This window comes from Zalophus californianus, chromosome 2 (genome assembly GCF_009762305.2).
Source record: "Zalophus californianus isolate mZalCal1 chromosome 2, mZalCal1.pri.v2, whole genome shotgun sequence".
Lineage (NCBI taxonomy): Eukaryota > Metazoa > Chordata > Mammalia > Carnivora > Otariidae > Zalophus > Zalophus californianus.
In genome coordinates, this window is record NC_045596.1 from 154,594,403 (window position 1) to 154,617,204 (window position 22,802).

The 22,802-nt window shown below is 46.4% G+C and overlaps 1 protein-coding gene across 3 annotated transcripts in view; it reads right to left on the reverse strand.

The window, feature by feature from the left end:
* Nucleotides 1-12,677: 12,677 nt before the first annotated feature.
* The window catches only part of DPYSL2 (dihydropyrimidinase like 2), a 124,645-nt gene continuing 114,520 nt past the window's right edge, over nucleotides 12,678-22,802 (reverse strand). For all 3 annotated transcript variants that reach the window (XM_027598882.2, XM_027598883.2, XM_027598885.2), the window contains exons 11-14: nucleotides 21,278-21,448; nucleotides 17,208-17,387; nucleotides 16,110-16,275; nucleotides 12,678-15,718 (exon numbers count right to left, since the gene is read on the reverse strand). In XM_027598882.2, the coding sequence (XP_027454683.1) occupies nucleotides 15,627-15,718; nucleotides 16,110-16,275; nucleotides 17,208-17,387; nucleotides 21,278-21,448 (609 nt within the window). In that variant the 3' untranslated portion in view covers nucleotides 12,678-15,626. The remainder of the gene's footprint in view (nucleotides 15,719-16,109; nucleotides 16,276-17,207; nucleotides 17,388-21,277; nucleotides 21,449-22,802) is intronic.

Genomic DNA, 22,802 nt, shown 5'->3' on the forward strand with positions numbered 1-22,802 from the left:
ATTTGTACTAAGGCTAGGAACCAAAGTTCCTAGATCTAACTGCAAAGTGTGTTCATTAAAGAATGAGTTATAACAGAAAAAAATGAAAACCAACAACAAAAACAGGGGATTGGTCAAATACATTATACTTTTTTAGAACGGAGTACTAACTAGCCATCAAAAATGACATGCCTAGGGACGCCTGGGTGGCTCAGTTGGTCAAGCGTTTGCCTTCGGTTCAGGTCACGATCCCAGGGTCCTGGGATAGAGAGTCTCACATCCGGCTCCTTGTTCAGCGGGGAGCCTATTTCTCCCTCTCTCTCTGCCCCTCCCCCTGCTTGTGCGCGCTCTCTCTCTCCTTGACAAATAAATAAATAAAATCTTTAAAAAATGACATTGCTAAAAAATATTTCTGTGCATATATACAGACTGATATCAGGGGTTTTCTTCGGTGTGGGGCGGATACATGAATGTACATACCAAAATGTATTGCCTTCTTTGTGCTTTATGGTTTTTAGATATTTTTTTACACTTAGCATGCCTTACTTTTGCTTTTAAATAGTTATTTTAAAATGCTTACTTGTTCTATGTTCCATTCATTTAGAGTGTTAAGCCTTAATTAGCATAGATAGATGAATTTGCATCGATGGTATATAAGCAGCTAATGTATTACCTATCCCAGTTATAATGCCTTGACTCACTTAAAATACAATGTAAAGAGGACATCTCTCCAACACATGACTTTAGAGTGGAAAGACCGTGCTTTTTAGGGTATCCTAAATGACAATGCATAGATCCATATTCCTGTACATCAGGCATAATAAGGAAGCCAAATCTGGGCATGGGAACAGAAACTGGGAACGGGAAGGAATGAGATGAAGTATGGTAACCAATTTGACCAGTCACTGGAAACTTCATCTGTACTGACAAAGAGAGGAGAGAGAGACTGACTACAGGACAGCAACGTGAAACACCAAAACAGGCTACAAGAGGAAATGAAGAGCCCAACTCCTATAGTGTCTGGCTGGCTAGCTGACAACACTGCTGAAAACAAGTCACCGCCAACAGAAAGATCACCTTACTTAATGGGGGGACTTGAGACTTTGGCCCCTAGTAATTACCTTTTTTAGCGACTCCTGTTAATTCTCCACACTACTTTGTATTAACACATAACTCTCCAAACTTAGAGTCATCCACTGGTCTCCTCACAGACAGAACACAGCCCGTCTCCATATATAGTGGGCTGGGTGCTTCTTTAAGAATGGGCTGTGCCCTGACTTAGGCGTTGCATTGGGTTCTCTGTTTCTAGTGTTCAGAGGCTTGCTCTTGCGGAGCTGGTACACTGCTGCCATCTAATGGGGAGATTGTGCAACTTGCCAGAGTGGAGTTGATACTGCTTCATTCCAAACTCCTTCCCAAATACTTTGTCAACTGAGACTGTCATGTCTTCAGCCGGGCATCCAGGAAGAAAAGGGCACGGTGAGGGCAGACAGGACTCCATATGAAAGTGGAATTGAGCATTTAAAGGCGATCAGGGGAAGGACTGTTCTTCTAAGTAAGGACCAGAAGGACAGGTTGGCATTCTGGAATGAGTGGAGGCTGAGCGGCAGGGCAGGGTGTGGAGAAGATGAAGAAGTGGGAAGGAGAAACAGAAAAGGCATTAATAATTCCAATGGAGTAATCCTTTGTGAAAATTATAGTGTTTCAATTAGTGTCAGGTTCGCAAATGGATTACTAGGAACTGACAAATAGTTCTTGGGGAATACAGAAGGACCAGAGGAACGGGACATCTGGTCACCTCGGTCCTAACACAGTTACGTAAAAAGCTCAAGTTCGTGCTCGCTTCAGCAGCACATATAATAAAAAGCTCAAGTTCAAGCATCAGATTAGTATCCTTGGAGATGAACGGGGCCTGAGGTATAAATACAATGGGCCTGGGGGTCTCTGCTCTGCAGGAGCAGACTTCCCCATTTGTTCCATTTTCGTTGTTTAAGACTCATTAAGTCCTTGTGAAATCTTTCCCTTTCCTCAATTAGTACATTCTCCTGTTTGTGTATCTTGTGGCTTATAGTTCTGTTGCAACGCTAATCTGAATTATTTGTTTACAAGTCTGCCTTCTTCTCTAGAATGAAACCTCATGGGATCCATTTGCTGTTGTACTGGGCATGCCCCCAGGCCCCTGGGTCTGGTAGAGGTCTACCTCTCCACAAACTGCACTGGAGGTGAGTATAATACACACTACACTGCCCTCTTCTCTCTGCCCAGTGAGCCCCCACCGAGGGGAATGTATGGATGCAGCACTGAGGACAATTGTTTCAAGAGCTGAGGCCCTAACCTAGAGAGCTCTGAGATGCAGCTGGGATCCATGCAGTCTGGCACAAAGAACTGCAATGCTTTGGAATCACTTTCCCATTTTTCTTTAAATGAAAGCGGTAAGAGTATCCCGTGGTGGAGAGGCACTTGGACCTTGCGAATAATCTGAGGGTAGTGACATCAACAGCACTCCTCTTCTGCTCCTATCACCCTGCTTTTCCTTTGAAGAACCCTCTCGTCCCTGGTGTGGCAGAGATCATACTCTGTGTAAAGCAAACTATGGCACTGTCTGCCTGGACACCCAGGAAGCCTGTATTTCCCAAGCTCCTTGCACGGAGGTGGGTCACAAGATGAGTTCTGGCCAATGGAATGCAAGCAAAATGCCGCGCATGTGTCCAGGCCTGACCTAAAAATCTCTCTCTCTCTTCTGGCAGGTCATGTGCTAAGGATGGTGATTTCAGAAAACTAAAGGAGACAGGGTCCCCATGAAATCAGGAACCAGGGTCCCTTAGAAGAAAGACACACAGGAAAGCCAATGTTTCTGGCGTGGAACAGCCATGTTGGAATTTGCATGAATTGGGATGACAATGAACAGTGGCTGCGTTAGCCACTGAGATTTGAAGGTTGTTTGTTCTAAAAGCCTACAGTCCACTTGAGAGATAATACAGGCACCTTAAAAAGAAAATGACAGGAATAGCAAGCACTTTACATAGTGCTTATGATGAATCTGTCATAGTCCTAAGCCCTTCACATATACTAACTTCTTCAGTCCTCACTGTGAACTTCCAAGGTGGGAAATACTGATTATCCTTAATTTTCAGATGAGGAAGCTGGGGCACAGAGTGCTTAAGTCACTTGTTCAAGAGCACACAGCTAGTAAGCGGCAGGTCTGGGATCTGAACCCAGATTAGTCAGGCTCCAGAGTCTATGTTCCTGAATAGTATGCTGGCTGCTTTACAGGACAGCTCAAGGAACCTTTATTCGGCATCTGCCTGTTCAAGAAACCGTGCTAAATGCTATGGGGGGGGGGGGGTGATGCATAAAGCATGTCTCTATCGTTAAAGAGCTGCTAACTATAAGATAAAAATGAGAAGGATCTACTGAGGAGTACTGAGTATCAAGCACTGAGTACCAGAGGATCGAGCACTGAGTACTGAGGGATCAATAGCGTAAGAGACCAAAGAAGGGAGCACTGACAGTGCAGTGAGTGTAGCAAGTACCTATTGAGCTCGTGGTGGGCACAAGTGAGCTCTCACTCGCCAGCACATTCAAGCCTCACAACAGCCGTATGAAGTATGTACTGTTTTTGTCCCCATCCTACAAAGGAGGAAACTGGCACAGACTTTCAATGCCTCACCCACGCACTCAGCGGGGAGATGGCTAAGCTGGGATTCGCACCCACACAGCCTGGCTGCAGAGCCCCCGTGCCTACCCACTAGTCTGTCGCCTCTCGTGACTCAGCAAAAAAGTGCCCAGGATGAGACTCACAGTTTTCAAATTTTGCCATTTCCAGGAATTAGGGGGCTGGGCTCATTATTGAGCTTCCCTTAGCCTCAGTTTCATCATCCATGAAACCCAGCTAATGATGTCTCCTCCACTCGCTAAACTGTATTTAGGGCTAGGATCATCGATATTATTATTATCACTGGTATTGTCATTAGATACGGAGGCAAACAAAAGAATAGAGAAGGATGGTGTTTGGGGCAAGCACGCTGAGGTAGAACTCACAAGTGTGCATAAACCTGCCACAAAATGTCTTGGGAGGTCTGTTAGTTATAAAAAAGAACTCAGTCTCACTGAGTCAGCTTATGGTAAATACACCTGGTGGGAACGTTTCTTTATTGTTTTATCAGAAACCTTCCCATCAATGCCAGTTTTCCTGGCTTGCTCCCAGGAATCCCTCCCCCACAGTCCCTCTGCAACCTTCCTTCCCTACCTTCTAACTTTGGGTCATTAGCTTCATCCTGTTCTCCCTGTGTGTGAGCCAGCAAGTCCCACTGAGCAACATCTTTTACATCATTGGCTGTGGATTTTTACATTCTTCAGAGAGGAGCACCTGTATAACGGCAGGGGGGAAAGCTCAGCCTCTCCTGCTGAAATGGATCACCTCTCATTAGCGTAACTCCAAAGCATTACTTGCCAACAGGTCCCCTTCACATGAGGCATGAAGATGGGATGGGACAAAGGAAGTAAAAGGGACAGGCATGTTTCGAAAATAATAATGAGAGTAGTCTGGCTGAAGCAGAGATTTCATTTGGGTAATGTGAAGAATTCAGTGAAAGAAAACCTTAGAAATACCAAGTTCAGATTAGCGAATGAGACCTGGGGAGGAGAAACTTTTTTTTTTCCTTCAACCAAAGTAGCTCCTGTTAAGTCGACTCATGTACCAGCCAACCTCAGTACTGAGTCTGTACCTGGTGGGATTTATTGTGCAATTAATTGTATGGTTTCATCCAAATATTTTCCCAGACATTCTGCTTTCTAAAGTAAGCAGCTGCTCCTGGCTGGGGAAAACCAGTCAAAAATGTAAATCAGGTCAGGAAAAGGTCTATGAGAAAAGACACAAAGGACAGTGGATTGACTCACCTTGGCTTTCTTTCTCCTTTTCTCTTCTGCAGCATCTAAGCCTGGGTCTTGCCAACTTCTTTAAAATGTAGCCAAGGGAACATGTCTATCTGGCCCTTGAATGAGACAGCGTTTAGCTCAATTAAGTCCAGAAAAATTTTGAGTAATTTTTATGAGCCGGATGTGATAAAATAAAGAATATAAATAGAAATAAGGAGTTTAATAAAAAATAGACATAAGGAGCTTAATAATAGGAGTTTAATAAAAAATGGGCAAATGATTTACACAACCATTTTACAATATCTCTAGATGGTAAAAATGTAAAAGTCTGATCATTTCAAGTGTTTTTGAGTATGTAGAGCCACTGGAGTTCTCATATATAACCAGCCCGTGTGATGATGGTACAACCACTTTGGAAAATAGTTCAGCAATTTCTTAGAAAATTAAACCTGCGCCTATATTATGAACCAAAACTCCACTCCTAAGTATCTCTACTAAAACATATGAAAACATATGTCCACAAAAGTCAGTATAAAATGCACAGCAGCTTTATTCACAATAGCCAGAAACTAGAAACAACCCAAACATCCATCCCCTGGTTAATGGACAAATTGTGGTATTTTCATACAGTGGAATGCTTCTTACCAATACGAAAGAAAGGGTTATTGAATCTCATGAACATCATACTGAGAAAAAAAGCTGGACACAAAAGGAGTACATACTTTATGATTTGATGTATATGAAATTCTAGAACAGGCAAAACTAAACTATGATGTTAGAAAGCAGAAGACTGGTTGCCCCTGGTTGGGGCCAGGGTTGTTGTGGCAAAGACTGACTAGAAAAACATACAAGGAAACTTTCTGGGTGATGGAAATATACTTCACTGGGGCATTGGTTCCATGGGGGCATACATCTAGAAAAATCAAGAACTGTACACCTAAAACCTGCACCATCTTTTGTCTCTATACTTCAGTCAAGAAAAGTTAAACAAAACAAAATAAATACAAATGGATGCAATAAATCCACTTAAGAGATTCTTTAGTTATCTAGGAAAATAATAATGGTGGTTGAGACTAAGGCAAAGAGCAGAGGGAAGATAATAGGAATAGATATGAGACTGTGCATTTGAGAGATATGGAAGAGGTAGAATCAGCAGACCTTGGACACAGTTATGTAGGATGGGAGAAGGATGACTAGGAATTGAAGGTTTAGATTCTTGGTTTAAAACTTGTGTTTTAATTCTGTGAAACACGGAAGTTGAAACAGATTTGTAAAGGAAAGAAGACAGAGAACTCTATATTTTTCACACATGCTTGAGATGACCATAAACATACAAGCAAGGTTTAAGTAAGAGTTGGATATATGGGTTTGACTGGGAAGAGAAGTCATCATCACACGACCTCTTGGAAATCATTATCATATAGATAGAAAGGGAATTGTGGAAGAATAGATTGCCTAGGGAGAGAATGTAGGGTGAAGTGAAATAAAAGAGCCATTGTGACAGAGCCTTGAAAGATTCTAAATACCAGGTCAAGTAGTAAAGAAATGGCTGGCAAAGAATACTGAATAATGGCCAGAGAGATAGAAAGAAAATAAAGCAAATGAAATGAGGGTTAAAGAAAGAAAGGAGAAGTCAATTGCACCAAGTGCTTCCAAGAGATCAGATAGGATAAAGATGGAAAATCTCCCTTGAATTTAGTAACAGGGAGGTCATTTTGCGGTCCAGGCAGGATTTGAATAGGTTAAGGAGTAAATGGGGTGTGGAAAAATGGATCCAGTGAACCCAGACACCTCATCCAAGAAAGTTGGCTCTGAAGAGGCGAGGAAGAAGAGAGTGGTATCAGAATGGAAATGTAGAGTTAGGGGAGGGATTTATTAAAGATATTTGAGCATGCTTTGATGTTGATAAAATTAGCCAGGAGAGAGAGAGATTGGAAATATAGATAAAATTTTCTGAGAAGGCAGGCACAGCTGGCACAGGTAGAGGGCCGGACTTAGATAAAATGTGGGATTGGAGAGAAAGACAGGGTGAGTGGGGATAGCAACAACAGTTGTATTCATCTAGGAAAGAGCGGTCAAAGAAGTTTCTGCTTGATGGTTTATAGCTTCCTTGTGAAATGGGAGGAAAGAACGTTTCCTGCCGGGTACACGGGAAAAAGGGGGACAGAGACTCGAGATATGGAAAGTAGGACCCCAGCCTATAAATTAAAAAAAAAAAAAAAAAAAAGATTCCTGGGAAGTGCTCACAGGTCAGTGTTCAGTTGGAGTCAGTGACCAGGATTTTCTCATGATAGCAACCTGCCTTGTGTAATTTTCTCTAGCAGAATTCTGTGGTTCGTGCCCAAGTTATAGAGCAGGATGGTTGGGTTCATCTAGGGTTGTGGTTTGACAAAGAGGATACCATGAGAAAGGACAAAGCGTCAAGGAATTAGAATGTTGGCAAGAGAAGAATGAAATGATGTACCATGGAATCTAGGTAGGATACAGAAGGAAGACAGGAGGAAGCTGGTGGATAGAGAAGACAGACGGAATGAGGGACAGGGAGACTTGGTGCTGCCAAAGTGCAGGAGCGTTGGAAGTATTTGAACAGCAAACCAAAAGGATCCGAGGATTGGCTAGAGAGGAAATGTCTACAGTAGCAATTTCAGCAGAGTATTGGGGGAAATTAATGGCCCAGGGAGTAGGTAGCTAAGGTAGAGTGGAGAATGGATCATAAAATCGAAGATCTAGCATACTAGATGGGCCATCTCCATGGATGTTGAAGTAACTCCTCCTGATGACAGGAGTTGTAGTAGAGGGCAAAGCTACACCGTGCTTTGGTGCCAAAGTCTTCCATAAATGAGAAGTGTCTCTGAATCAGTAGATTACAGCAGTGAGCGGGGTGTGAGAGCAGTAGAGCCAAATGGCGGAGGATGGAGGAAATACAGAGGCTTGAGCAGCATGTCCACCCCCTACCATCCTGGAGAATGCAGGGAGTGAGATACAGAGGAACTTCCGCTTGAGGAGACTAAGGATGAAATTTTGTCCAGGAACCAGGATTTCTTTTTAAAATCAAAGCTGTAGAAGAGAATTTTCAGGGAGGATGGGAGTTTATTGAATTACATGAGTGAGTTTGTTGGTCATGAAGCACGTAAGTAGAGTTTGAGAGTGGGAGGTTTGGTCCAGGGGAGGAAGCACAGAAGAGGACAGATGCCCAGGACAACACGTGGGTGACAAGTGAGAAAAGAATGGAAGCTAGATGCCCCCTGAGAATCTAGCCGTGGCCTACAGGGAGGCCATGTAGCTTGGGGGTGGGTCATGAATTCTCATTCCTCACGATCTGGCACATGGCGTGGATGCCGGGGAGCAACGAAGCAATTGTCAGGAGATCCTTCACCCCGAAGCGGCTGTCCTTGTCTGGGGTTGATGCTCTGGATCAAGACAGAGCGGTGCAGGGGCTGCTGGCTGGCAGGGCTGCTGTGGTCAGGAATCCAGAATTGGGTTTGTTCAACAGGTACCATTCGAGGACATGGGAACTAATAAGAGAGTTCAAGTTCCTGCCATGGGGTCCTGGTGAGTTGCTAGGGGGAGACTAACAGCCAGAGGACAACCAAGTCACAAGACTGAAGGTGTATGACGTCAAAACATGGGTGTAGTGGGAATGAATGAGTGGGAATGCTGGTCAGAGCGGAAGATAAAGCTGGCGGCCCATCTCCCTACATCTAGGCAGGACACCCACAGTCCATCCCAGCAGACAGTTAACCCTCCTCTTTGTTCTCTTGAGAAACAAGGCAGTCCTTGATTCCATTCTGTGCTTTCTCACGTAACACTTAAATAAGTAAGAAAAGATAAAAGACGACTGTCTCCAGCAGAGGGAGCGCAACACCATGGATAAGTAGACTTGTAATAGGCTTACTGCGTACTCAGAGGACTTTTGAAAGACTGAGGGATAAAAATGGCGACTGTTTGGAGTGATAGGAAAAATCAAGGGGAATAACCACCAGAAATGGAAAGCCTCAGTGTAAAGTCCACCGTTCATCTAGTCTTCTCTGAAGAGGGATCAACCCTTAAGAACTGTGAACAGCAACCAATAAGTTCTCCCCTTCTGCCCCCTTCTTCCCTGAGGCGCCTACACTTCAGTCCCATCAAGGGCCCCTGGGGTCCCCACAGTTGTAAGATAAAGCTGGAAATAGTTGGTCCCCAGCGAGGTCATTGCTCGAAGAGTATGGGCCACGTCTCTCTGACCTCCACCCTGGGTCCAACTCATGTAGCATGTTTCCAGATGGTTCTATGTTATAGGATGAAGTGTATTAGGATGAGGACTGTTTGCATAACTATAGCACAGACAAAGCTTAGCTGCCAAAACTAATCACATAAAAATCTTAATGCAATACATTATTTGAACAATAAGACTTTATGTGCTATCGCGTTTGGTCTTCAATCCTCCCAGAGTTCCTTCCGTGAGTCTCTCCTGCTATGTCCATCCCTCAAGGCCCCAAGCCCTGAGTGGAGGCCACATTCCTCATTGCTAAGGGTGGCATCTGCTGCCCTCGTCCTGACTGCACCAGCCCTATCTTGACTCCAGCCTTCAAAAACAACAATGCATTTATGTGTCTAGGTCCCTTTGCTCCTTTTCAAAGTTGTTTTTTTTTTTTTTTTCGAACTCAAGACCCTGAGATCAAGACCTCTGAGTTGCGACCAAGAGTCAGATGCTCAACCGACTAAGCCACGCGGGTGCCCTTCAAAGTATTTTCAATAGACATTACTTTTGAGGCGCCTGGGTGGCTCGGTCAGTTGAGTGTCTGCCTTCGGCTCAGGTCATGATTCCAGGGTCCTGGGATCAAGCCCCGCATCGGGCTCCCTGCTCAGTGGGGAGCCTGCTTCTCCCTCTCCCACTCCCCCTGCTTGTGTTCCCTCTCTCTCAAATAATTAAATAAGATCTTTCAAATAAAAATAGACATGACTTTTTTCTTTCCACAGCATTATAAAAATTAATTATATATGTACATGTGTGTGTATACATGATTTGTAATTTTTCACCAAATCAATGCAATTTCCCCGAATCTGCTGTATAAAACTCAGCCATACTCAAATGACTATTGTTCTCCTTCACACTTGGTGCCCTCCTCCAAACCATTTTTCTCCTAGCTCCTAGTGTATTTTTTGTAGGCCTCTCCTTCCTCTTACCGAGAGCCCACATGTCTCCAAATCTGTGTCAGCTGCATGAGATCGTCAGGCTCTTTTTGGCCAAACTCTTGCCTGTCCACGATTTCCCTCCACGAGTCTGCCTAACTGCCTGCCCGGGCTTATTCTCTGCTGCTTTCCGCCTTCTCTCTTACCTCACATGCTTCTAAGCAGGAACTTTCTCATAAGAAATAGTAAAACAATAGTGATGAAGAACATGGGCACTGGCCCCAGACCGGAGGGGTTCAAAGCCCAGCTCTGAGCAAGTTGTCTAACTCTCTGTGCTTCTGTCTCGTCCCCTGTCCCCAGGTGCCCTCTCCTGGGCTGCTGCAAAGCCTAACTCCGCTAACATGGCTTTAGAACAGAGCCTGGCATGTAATAATAAGCGCTAGCTACGGTCAGGGGGCATTAGCCAACAGATTGTTTTGTCTGACAATCGACACCATCTCTGGTGTGGCATGGTCCTAGTCTCTGCCCTCAACCAAAGACCTCTGCCGTCACCAGTCATCTGCTAATCTAGTTCTATTTTAGGACAGACACTGAAGACACTGTTTCCAGCAGGTTCCTATTGCTCTTTTGCAATCCTCTGCTCTGCACCACATCTGACTTATGGCTTGTCCTTTCCGGTTTGGTCCTAAAACTGAGAGGTAGGTTGAGTAGATAACATCACCTCTATCTTGCAGGAAGGGCAAATGAGGCCAATAGAAGCTTTCCGAAAGATGCGGACCTCATCAGTGGCACCATCCAAACTTATCCCCACCTCAATCAATGAGAAAAGAACAAATCTGCCTTTTCTTACAGAATATGTGTGCTATAGAAACTTGCCAGACAATATTACTTTCAATTCACAGCTACACAAGACAGAAACCCTTCCCGAAGGGGCTGCATTCCGCTTGCCTTCCCTAGATGCTTTAAAATCTGTCTTTGGAGGGGCGCCTGGGTGGCTCAGTCGGTTAAGCCTCCGACTCTTGATTTCGGCTCAGGTCAGGATCTCAGGGTGGGAAGATCGGGCCCTGCATCAGGCTCCCCGCTCAGTGCGGAGTGTGCTTCTCTCTCTCTCTCCCTCTTTCTCTCGGCCCCTCCCCCCCTTGTGCTCTCTCTCTCTCCAAAATAAATAAATAAATCTTTAAAACAATAATAAAATAAAATCTTTGTATTAAATCACACCGCCGAAGAGTTCTCTACCTGGCTCCATCATCTAGCCAGGTGGCGCCCATAGGACCTTCTCTTTAGGGCACCTGCTCTCTGGCTTCCCTGCAATTCCCCGCTCAGATGGACCCACGCCTTCTCCCAGCACCCACTTGGGCCTCTCCCAGAGGGCAGACCTCACAGCCGGGGAAGACAGCCTTGGGGCGGCTGTTTGCTAGGGGTTGGGAAGAACTCCTGGGACACGGGGCTGAGCTGTCCACAGGCATGAGCAGGAGGGCTTTCGTGATGTAGGATGAAGCCAGGTGGGAAAGGAGCATGGGCTGTGGGCCTGGGGTTTCCCTTCTTGTCACAGGTCCTCTATAAAGCTTAGGGTGAGCCTTTTTGCCTCCGTCTCCGGGACAGATTTGATTTTCCTAGCTCACAGTGATCTGTCATCTCATACAGTGAGGGCAGTAGCCAACCCTAGACACACAACACTGGTTACAGGGGTCGCCAGGACTTGCCAGTAGAGCTGAGGGCAGGAAACCTGTTTTTCTTCTGAAGGACTAACATATCTTCTGGTCACTATAAATGTTTTGTGGTCTTCCGGCCACATCTCCCTTTTTTGTATTTGCTGTTAGAACACTCAGAGCTCCCTCCCAAGTGTACAATCTCATGGCAGGTGAGTGGTACGAACCCCACTCAGGCCTTATTTTCCCTTCAAACACTCTAGTTTATAAAGCTTGGTATGGTGTATATATTTTTGTAAACCAAACCATATCCTGTTTGGGCAGGGCTGGATAGAAAACAAAGAGAAAGGAAGAAAGGAAGGAATTAAGACTTCATCAATTGTAGGTTGGACCTGGGGAGCCCCAAGCACACATTTTCTTCATTCAGTGTCTTCAGACCCAATATACCAGTGTCAGTTAACAAGGTAACCGTGGGAACCTAGCAGCCAGCCTGCTGGGGTTGGCGTGGCTCACCCCCCCCCCCCAACGTGCATTCCTGGCACTTGCTCTGCGGGTGGAGGAGGAACATGTACTCTATGTCCTGCTTTCCTGCAAGCTTATTTGACTGGGCCTTGGATGCAAGTCAACCCGTCTCTTATCTTGTATGCCCCCTTGTGGCTTGAAGATTTTTCCAGGGTCAATCAGCTATATGGACGCAGAGAGCACAGAGGTCACCACACCAACCTGTATGGTACCCCCACTCCACCCCCAGATTCCCACTTCCAAACTTGTGCTTGCAGTTTGATTCTAGAAGGAAGATCTCACACTCTCTCTAGGGTAGAGTCTATGAATGTCTCACGCTCAGCTCTACCATACAGAGTTCTGTTCGGCATTAGACCTCAGTGGCCTGGACATAAGCTCAGAGCTGCCTACAAGTTTACAACATGCAGTGAAAACTCTTGAATGGGTGCCGTCACCAAAGCCAGGCCAAAGACACCCGCGAATGCTTCAGGAAGGAAGGTTGCAGGCGGGCCGGGCCAAGCAACTGCCTCCTTGAACATCTCAACACAGACACACCCCTGAAACAACCACATTTTGCTTTATTAGGCGTTCCATGGTAATATAACACAGAGTTCTTAAGGAATAATAAACACGAGACTTTTTTTTTTTTTACCATAATTATTTTGCCATTAGGACAGTGGTTACAAAAAAAAAAAAAAAAAAAGGTACTCTCCTGGCTACACACATTATCAGCTTTAGCACTGAAAGTTCCTCCACTCATGAGTCACAATCACAATTCCAAGGATTAGAAACCATCTATTATTAAGTCCTACACTGTTTTAGAGCATCAAGTCACTGTAGTTACTCAGTTCGGAGACACTGTCCATTTATTTTAGCATTTACATATGACATTCATTTAACAGACACACAAAGCAAGCCAACAGGTAAACATGCTTACACAGCCTGCAGAAATCTTCAGGTTTTACATCGTTTTAAGAAAACAATCAAAATAACCAAAATCACCATGACCTGGTACAGGAAAAACAGGAAGACTCAGTGAATACTAAAAGAGCTGCAAGTGTTTCTTAGAATTGAAACAAAAAAAAAATTTTTTTTCCAACTTGTTCAAATTTCCTCTAAGTGCAGGTGAGAAAAAAAAAAAGCAAATATATTAAGTTAACCAATTATTCTTTAAAAGTGCAATTTACTTTTAAAATAACAAATAAACAACAACAACAAAAATAAACCCCAACCATAACCCCAAAGGCAAAATATGTGGAGAGATGAGTGTAATGATGTGACCTACTTTTCCATGTTATGCTTTACAAAAGCAGATTTGGTTCGATAAAAGCCTGCAAACGTTAACATTGCTTAAGAGAACCTGTAAACGCGTTTGGAAGGAAATGCAACACGAATCAGCCAAGACAGGGCCCGGCAGGAAGGCAGCTAGCGGGAAGGGTCACAGGGACGAGGGCGGGGGCATGGACATAAGGTCACCTGCGGTCTCTACGGGGGCCACATGCTGGATTTGTAAGATCTTCTCCCCACAACAGCTCTTGACGGGACGTATCGCTCCTTCAACAGATTTTTTCCCCTTACAAAGTAAAACAGACTCTAAATCGAATTTCCCAAAGATTTTCTGGGTTTAGAAGGCCTCCCTATATGGTAGTCCCCCCTCATCTGTGGTCTTGCTTTTCGAGGTTTCAGTTCTTTGCGGTCAACCGAAGTCCAGAAGCAGGTGCTCCTCCCTCTGACGTACTGTCAGAAGATCAGCAGGAGCCCGCCGCTACGTCACAGTGCCTGTCATTCACGTCACTCCATCCCATCACATAGCCATCTTATCAGCTGACGTCATCACGAGAAGGGTGAACACGGTAGAAGAAGGTATTTTGAGAGAGACCACATTCACATAACTTTTATTATAGTATACTGTTATGATTACTCTATTTTATTGTTGTTGTTAACCTCCTACTGTGCCTAATTTATAAATTAAAGTGTATCACAAGTATGTATGGGAAGAAAACAATATATATCAAGTTTAGTACTATCTGCGATTTCAGGTATCCAGTGGGGGTCTTAGAATGTATCCCCCGTGTCAAGGTATGGCATGGTATCTTCCAAAATAAGTGAACAAGAAAAAATATTTTTTGCCCCGAAGCGAGAAGCCCCAGCATGCTCTGGAACCCCAAAAGATACTTAGCTGGGAAACAGCAGGCCCCAGGGTCAGACTCCTCCCAGCTCAACACTGAGCTGGTGACTGGCTTGAGGCTGACTGGTTCACTTGGGTCATGGGGCTCAATTTACAGATTTGATCGCGTCTTTCTTTAGCTAGTTAGCACTGCATGGAGGAAAAAACTTAGGTCCTATAGCCTCAGGTTTCTGCAACATCTCAGTACTGTTTGAGGTTCTACTCTGAGCCCACAGGTGACAGTGTGGGTGGCTCAGCCCTTCGCTGCCCCTTGAAGCATCCCGAACTCAAACACCTATCCTGGTGGTGGCGGGTGGGTAGCACCAGTCGTATATAGACTAGGACAGCACAGTACTGTGGTTGCAATGACAAAGCTCACAGCCTTCCAGGCAGGTTCTTAAGACCACACTAGAACAGGAGACCTGGTCATCTGAGAAGACACGGGGGGACAGAGAGAAAAACATGGGTCTCAGAGACAAGGGCTGAAGGAAACACGAAGAAAGGGACAGACATGAAAATAGTCATGAATGAGAAAGCTAGAGAGAGAGAGAGAGAGAGAGAGAGAGAGAGAGAGAGAGAGAGAGCAGAAAGGATGTTAAGAAAGGAGAAGAGAATCCTCGAAAAATGTAATCTGCAGCAAAATCTAGGCCAAAAAGAAAACCTGCCCTTTATCAACAGTTGACCCAGAAGACGAAGGAACGCAATGTGGACATTTTGGAGCCTCTCAGGGGGGACATGAGTTTGCCAACCACCCTGAAGCAGCTTGATGGTTACATAATTGCATCATTAGGATGTCCAGTTCAAACCCCTTGTATTAATGTTGAATTAGGCTTCCCAATTTAGTATGTTAAAACAAAACAAAACAAAACAAAACACTACTCTCCCCCTCCCTACCCACCCTCTCCCAGACCCACGAAGAAAACTTTTAAAAATTTAAAAAGAAAAAGGCAGCTCTGGGCAATTCACTTTATCTTCCCCCACCCGCCCCCCCCCCCCCATGAAAAGGAAGATGGTAACAAGTACAACAGAAGTTAGAGATGAAAAATGCCCTCGTTGTGATTTGCTTTGTTTCGCATGTCTGAGTGTTGGATGCAGTTCCGTGTATGGGGTTGGTGGAGAGACTTGGGTGTGATGTTCCTTAGATGTATAGGGAAGTGGGTGAGCAAAATCAGTGACTCCGGGTGAGGGACGGAGTGCAGGGCCCAAGAGGGAGCCCCATGAACTGGCTGCCCCACAGTAACTATCACAGGCTCTTAAAAAAAAAAAAGTTAGGAAGGAAGTCTCAGAATGTCCTCAGGTGTCCCATTCCCCCGTCCCCAAGCAGGCTGCGACCCGGGCCTCTAGCCCAGGCTGGTGATGTTGGCACGGCCACCAGGGGGAGCCACAATGCGCTGGGTGGTGCGGCGGGGAATGTTGTCATCAATCTGGGCACCTGGAGAGGAGACAGGGGTGGGGGTCAAAACAGTCCAGCGAGTTCCACGAGGTGTCGCGAGGTCCGCTCTCAACCAAAACAGCACAGCCAGGAGAAAAAGGGCCAGGCCCATTCTCCGTCCCTGTCTCAAAACCTCACTGCAAGTTTAAACTACAAAAAAGGGGGCCGACCTAAAATCGCCAAAGCAATCAGCGACCCTGGAAAGCACTCCTTGCAAAAGCTCGTGGAGTCCCTTACTTGAAAGAGTAGAACTGTATATAAAATAACACTGTTTCAGCTTGTGACTGACTGAGACTACATCCTGCCCGTACCCTCATTAGTCAGACTGAACGGGGCCTGCGCTGCGAGCACGGCCCTGCAGGACCGGGCCCTAAGCAAACCACAACCGTACCGGACAAGCTGAATCCAGACTGGTGCAGGTTCCGGACAGGTGGGGCCTGCTGCTTGGCAGGAGACGTCTTAGCCGAGGAGGCCGGAGTGACTGTCTTGGGTGTCACAGACACCTCGCACACAGGTCCGTCGTAAAGGCCACGAGGAACCCCTCTCAGTTCTGCCAGCTACAAAACACAAGAGCCCCCTGACTCAGGCCATCTTCAGAGGGCGAGTCTCCCTGGCGACTCTCCAAAGGGGTGGGAACGGCGGTCAGGAAGGGTGTATGAGATGTAGGGATAGAGGGCTTCCCTTATGGACACATACGGCAGGGACAGATGTCAGTGAGGAGCCAGCCCCCACTGTTCCAGGCCACAGTTCCCACAAGGGAGACCCAGGGTAGCTGGTTATGCTACAAAAACTAACATCTCTTACCACTGTCCCTCCCTCCCCCCCCCCCCCCCCCCCCCCCCCCCCCCCCCCCCCCCCCCCCCCCCCCCCCCCCCCCCCCCCCCCCCCCCCCCCCCCCCCCACCGCCAAGGCACTTTAACTTACACCCAAGGCCAAAACTCCACAAACACATCATGATGAGATTTGGTCTCACATTCAAGATCTGGCCGCCAACTTTCCTTTCAATCTCACTCTCTGTAATTCCCTCACAGCTCCATCCATTCTCTGCCTCATAGTCCCCAAGCACCAGTGCCTTATCATGCCCTGAATACACTCTACATCTTCCATGCTCATTCTAATTCCCTTGGCTCCCTTCTCTGACTTCTCAAACTCCTACCTAACCCTCAAAACCCAACTCAAAATGCCCTCTCCCCATGACACTTTCCCCTAAGACTCCACAGCTGTGGCTGCCTCCTCTGAACCTCACTGCACACTTCTCATCCCAGCACATACCACAGTCTTACTTCATTCTGGCTGGCTATGGACACACACCTGACTCATCCACTGGTATTCTGAACTCCAGAAATAAAAAAGATCATGTGTCCCTTATTCCTGAGCCACCCCCTCCTCCACACCCATCTCAACATTCTAACTCAAAGTGCTCAGTCAGCATGTATGGAATTGAACTTAGCCCATAATAAAAACAGTCTGCAAGATCAAAGCTACTCACTCTGCTCCTCGCCTTGATACGCTTGTAAACAAAATCAGGGAAGGGCTTCCGGGGGATGTAGCGCCCAGAGCCTTCAGTGACATGAAGGGTGCCATCCTCCAGGACGATCTTCCCCTGGCTGATGACCACCAGTGGAGAGCCACGGCACTCCATGCCCTCGAAGATGTTGTACTCGAGAGACTAGTAAGAGAGAGCGCATTAACTTTAGCATACACCCTGCCCAAGATCTCGCAGACAAAAGAAAGGTCCAGAGATGAAGTCCCTGTCCTGACTGGCCACCCCAGCAGGAACTTAATCTCTCTGTCTCGATTTCCCTGTCTGGAATACGGAATCATCTTTTCCTGCCTCTCAAAAACCTGGGGGAAAAATACTTGAGCAGAAAAACTGTGTGGAAAAAAAGCATGAGGGTTTGTAAATGCTACACAAACATAAAGGAAGTGATTCCCTGTATTAGCAGGGACTTCGTCCTCATTGACTTAAGCACCCATCGGGCTAAAATCCTAAGATCTTCTCTGACCAAGTTCTAAATTTCGAAATGGGCCATCCACGAGCAGGTTTTCCCACTGGCGGTCCTAATTTTCCAGTCTGTTAGCGACGTGGTTCAACGGCAGTCCCTGAATGGAAAGCCTGTGGGAACTCGAGCCAATGCTTTCAATAAAATGTTGGTGTCTCGTTAACTTCCAGAACCACACGGCTATCCTTTTACCGTCAAGCTTTGCGGAGTGACCTATCCGTGCATCTTCTCGGAAAACAGGCGGGATCTTCACGTGCACGTGAGTCTGCTGTTGCAGAAGAAGGCAACAGAAAAGAGGAGGCACTAGTCCACGTGCCATAGGCCCAAGCCCCAGCTTCGGCTCACCCCTTGCTCCTTCCCCAGGTTCCACAATGCCCCGCGCTTCTTCCTGCCTGCCCTGTTCACGGGCACGAACAGCTGTGGCTGGAGAGTTCACAACAGGAAGCTCTCACCAGAGAGAAAGAAAGAAAGCATGGCCTTCTGGGGAAAGTGAGACAGCTTATCAGCATTAAGGAACCAGTCTGCGGAGAGAGCTATAACCGGACAGTGCGGTTTAGGAGAACACGTCTGCCTGGCGCAGTGGCTCGGAAGGATGGGGAAGGCCCGGGCTGGCTTCACAGCTCGCATTCAGTGTCAGGATGCCGTGGTGTTAATTGAAAACAGCAAGGAAAGGCTGTTGGCACTGTTCTGAGACCCCCAAAGAATCCTGTGGAAGCTACCCAAGGAATGAGGCAGAGACGCACCTGCGGGGGGGCGGGGGGGGGCTCCACATACGCACTCCGGGACCAGAGTGTGTGTCCCCAAGTCTGGGACTGTCTTTCGCCCATTTGAAGACACTCATCCCTGGAATCAGTATGTTTCTCACAGCAACGGAGCTATGCAACCCTTTGTCAGTCTCCCCAGAACTGAGCTCTGCCAGTGGGATCTGGCTTTGCTTTTCCCACTGGCCCAGGGGATGACACACTGAGGCCATTTTACATTAAATGTTCGGCGTGGCATTTTTCTACACCACTGTGGCAGAAGGAATTCAATGTGCGGGAGGACCGGCTTGCAGCTCCTCTCCTCAGGAGCCATTTTTGCCTGCTCGGCACCCAGTGCCAGTGTTGAGACTCACAAGAGTCTCTGTCCCCCCTTTCTCCAGGGCAGATTCACCTCTTAGTTATCCTGTGTGAAGCACAGGTGAGCCCTAGGTATCATAGTCTATCTGTAAAGAAGTCTTGTAGCAGACTCAAAGCAGTGTCTCTTCTTTCACGGTGGTATACAAACTCAGGGAACAGCTTCAAATCGAAGGCATCTCAGATCTAGTGAAATCCAGGAGTTGTGTGTGGAACTCTGAGCAGATCACTTGAATCCCGTCTCACAACTACAGGTTCTCCATCTGCCTGTCCCCTGCGGCTTACATGGATATGACGACAAAAAAGTAACATATGTGTATAGCTCACGCTGTCAGAATCCTGTCATCTCTGAAGTGACCTTCAGACAGGCTGTGCGTCATCCTGAGGGCATCGAGCCCCATCTTTTACTCCACAGCTGTGTCTACACTCTAACAAGCTCCTACTGGAGGACTGGCGACAACCCTGGGTTCATATATCTCAGGTCTGCCACACCCCAACTGTGTGACTTTGGACAAGTCCCTTACACTCCTGAGACTCAGCTCCAGGGATAAAGCCCGCCCTGCAGGACTGATGCCAAGATTGAAGGAAATAAAATGAACAAAAGCATCCAGCACAGTACTTGGCACAGACTAGGCATTTAGGAAATGTTCACTCATCCACTGTCTGGTTTTTTTTTTTATTGTCCTTTCACAGTAAGACTGCAAGTTCTTTAATGACAAAGCCATCATAAGACGCCTATGTTGAGTATAATTGCACGTAGATGACACATCACAAATGCCTAAAAGGGCTTTGAGCCATTCCCCCATTTTTAAAAGATGGGAAGAACCAGCCCCATGACGTAGCCCCACGCTACGTCACTTAAAATTAACAAGCCCAATGGTCCGATCCCAGCTCAGGGTACACAGAGGTACACCCTCTGTCAATCCGCGAGGCAGTGAGGCTTCGCTGCTCACCAGGTATAAACATTTTAACTTACATCCAACCCTGGCTCCCTAAAATGACTCATCTGGCTGGATGCCTGAAAAGCCCAAGCAGAAGCTTTAGCAATGGGGCTCAGTTAATAGTTAGCTAAATGCTCCAAATTAAAGCTAATTAGCCCAGTGGCATGAAACACTGTATTACGCAGGGAAAGCCTCTCATTTGTATTCTCCCAGATGATTAATGCTGCACAAATGTGTTTAGTGTGGACTCTCCGAATCAGGTGAGGACAGAACAGAGGCACTTTCCTTCCATGGGGTTGCCTGGAGGTAAAAAGTAGGGTAGTGCTATTGCTCCGGAAAGGTTTGGCAGTGATGCATCTTCTCGAATCATCTCTCCGTCACATCCTCTCTTCTGCCACGGTCAGGGCTCCACATGCAAACTCCTTAGGTAGGTCATCCACAGCTTAAATAACGAGCCCAGTTCGCCCACCTTCCTCTGCAGAAAGGACTGTCAGGTTGGGGAAGCATTCCCTCCATCTAAGCCTGGCCAAGAGGCTGCATATGCAGTCTGGTAGGGAAGAACCCTGGACAATTTGGGGCTCTAATTCACAAAATCGCTATGTAGCTTCAGACCGGTCACTTCAGTTCTCGAAGCTTCCGTGTACCATCTTCCCACTACGTAACTGGGATCATGGTGCCATGTCTTTACTGAGAAGGCCCCATGAAGAGTAAATGGGACTGTGTTGTTAATGCAGATGAACAGGTAAGGTTCACTGGGCAGGACCCTAGGAGCTCTGCCCGCAGAGGCCATTCTGGACCCCCAGGAGGTTGTGATCTAAGTTACAAGTAGGTGTGGCTGTAACGCTAAGCAGTGGCTTAAAAGAATAAAAGTGCCCAGTGGGCATCTGAATGTTTGCTGCGGGTCCCTTGTGGCAGGCACTGCCATGAAAGGTACTGCCCCCAACTGTGAAAATGGGACGGTGCCTGACTTCTAGAAGCTTCTGATGTCCTGGCATGACTTTGGAGGCTCTGAAGGTCTACAGAGAACTCTACCTGTAAAGAACTCTAAAATGCTGAGAAGAGTGGGGTGCCTGGGTGGCTGAGTTGGTTAAGCGACTGCCTTCGGCTCAGGTCATGATCCCAGGGTCCTGGGATTGAGCCCCGCATCGGGCTCCCTGCTCAGCGGGAAGCCTGCTTCTCCCTCTCCCACTCCCCCTGCTTGTGTTCCCTCTCTCGCTGTCTCTCTCTCTGTCAAATAAATAAAATCTTTAAAATAAATAAATAAATAAAAAATAAAAAAAAATAAAAAATAAAATGCTGAGAAGAGTGACAGTCTTACTGTCCTGACCAAAGATAAGACGATAACTTCTTTTTTTTCTTAACAAATTACAAGTTACAATATATCCTGGGAAAAAGTTCATTTCTATCACAGCGAGCTCTTTCTGGGACTGTCCCTGCCTCAGTCCCTTTCTAGGACTCTAATTCATTCAGGATTGGGTCCATGCAGTTAACAGGACTTACACTGTTGTGCGTCTTGGCAGAGATGGTTTTAACGCTGTCAGGGTCCCAGATGACCAGGTCAGCATCGGATCCCACAGCAATGCGGCCTTTCCGAGGGTAAAGGTTGAAGACTTTGGCTGCATTGGTGCTGGTGACAGCCACAAACTGGTTCTCGTCCATCTTCCCAGTGACCTGAGGAGTAGGAGACACACACACACACACACACACACACACACACACACACACACCAAAAGGAAGTTAAAAAGTTGAAGGGTGGAACAAACAATGAATCATGGAACACTGCATCAAAAACTAATGATGTAATATATGGCGATTAACATAACAATAAAAAATTTTTAAAAAAAAGTTGAAGGGTGGAACACTACTTAGCAAAAATAGGAACACACTTCGGATCCACACAACAGTTTGGATGGATGTTAAGGGCATTGTGCAGAGTGAAAGAACCAATCTCAAAAGCCCACACACCATACAGCTTTATTTCTAGCCCATTCTCAAAATAACGAAGTTATCGAGATGGAGGACGGACGAGGGGCGAGGTGGGGATTCCTCCAGGGGTCAGTGTGACTATCACAGGGCAGCACAAAGGGGGTCTTTGTGGTGATGGAGGAAATCTGGGTCTTGACGGTGGTGGTGGTTACATGACCCTACATATGGCAAAATGACACCGAACCACACGCACACATTGCAATATCATCACTCTGTGGGCTTGGATATGGTGCCATAATCATGCATCAGTGAGACAGGATGAAGGGTACCCAGGACCCCTCTGTCTTGTCTTTGTTAACTTCCTCGGAATCTACAATTATTTCAAAGTGAAAAGTTAAAAAAAAAAAAAAAGAAGGTTGAAGGGGCTGCAGTGCCTCTTCAGGAAACCTCACTCGGCTTAAATGACTGTTCTTTTCATAACCACGGGCCCAGCCCTAGGCTTCCAGTCTGGCCCAGCTCGAGGTCCCAGGCTGGCGTCTGGCTGTCCGTGGCGTGCTGTAGCGGCTAATCCCAGTCTCCTCACAGCCTTCCCTGCAGCTCAACTCTACCGCTTGTGCGTCTCTTCCCTTTAAATACAGAATCTGAGGAAATTTCTGCCTATTTCTGAGTTAGAGAACCTACTCTGAAGCTAGCAGAAAAATGAGCAAAGGAAATGAGCAGGTATTAAGGGAGAAAGAAATACAAATGTCCAATAAGGACATGAAAAAGAAATTCACTGTAATCAGTAACTGAAGAGATTAAATGTAAAACAGATTCACCAGCCAGATCAGAAATACTTCTGTTTTGCTGATGATAATACCACTTTGGACCTGGAAGATGGCATACACCATGGCAGCATAAAATTGGTGCAATCTTTCTGGAAAGAACTTTGACGATATATAGCAACAGCCCTATAGACACGCCCTTTGACCCACAAATACCACTTCCAGAAACTTCTTCTACAAGCATCATTAAAGATCTGTCCAAGGATGTGTATACAAGATATTCGTCCGAGTAAAAAAAAAAAGAAAAAATCAGAAACAACGTGAATGTTCAAAGA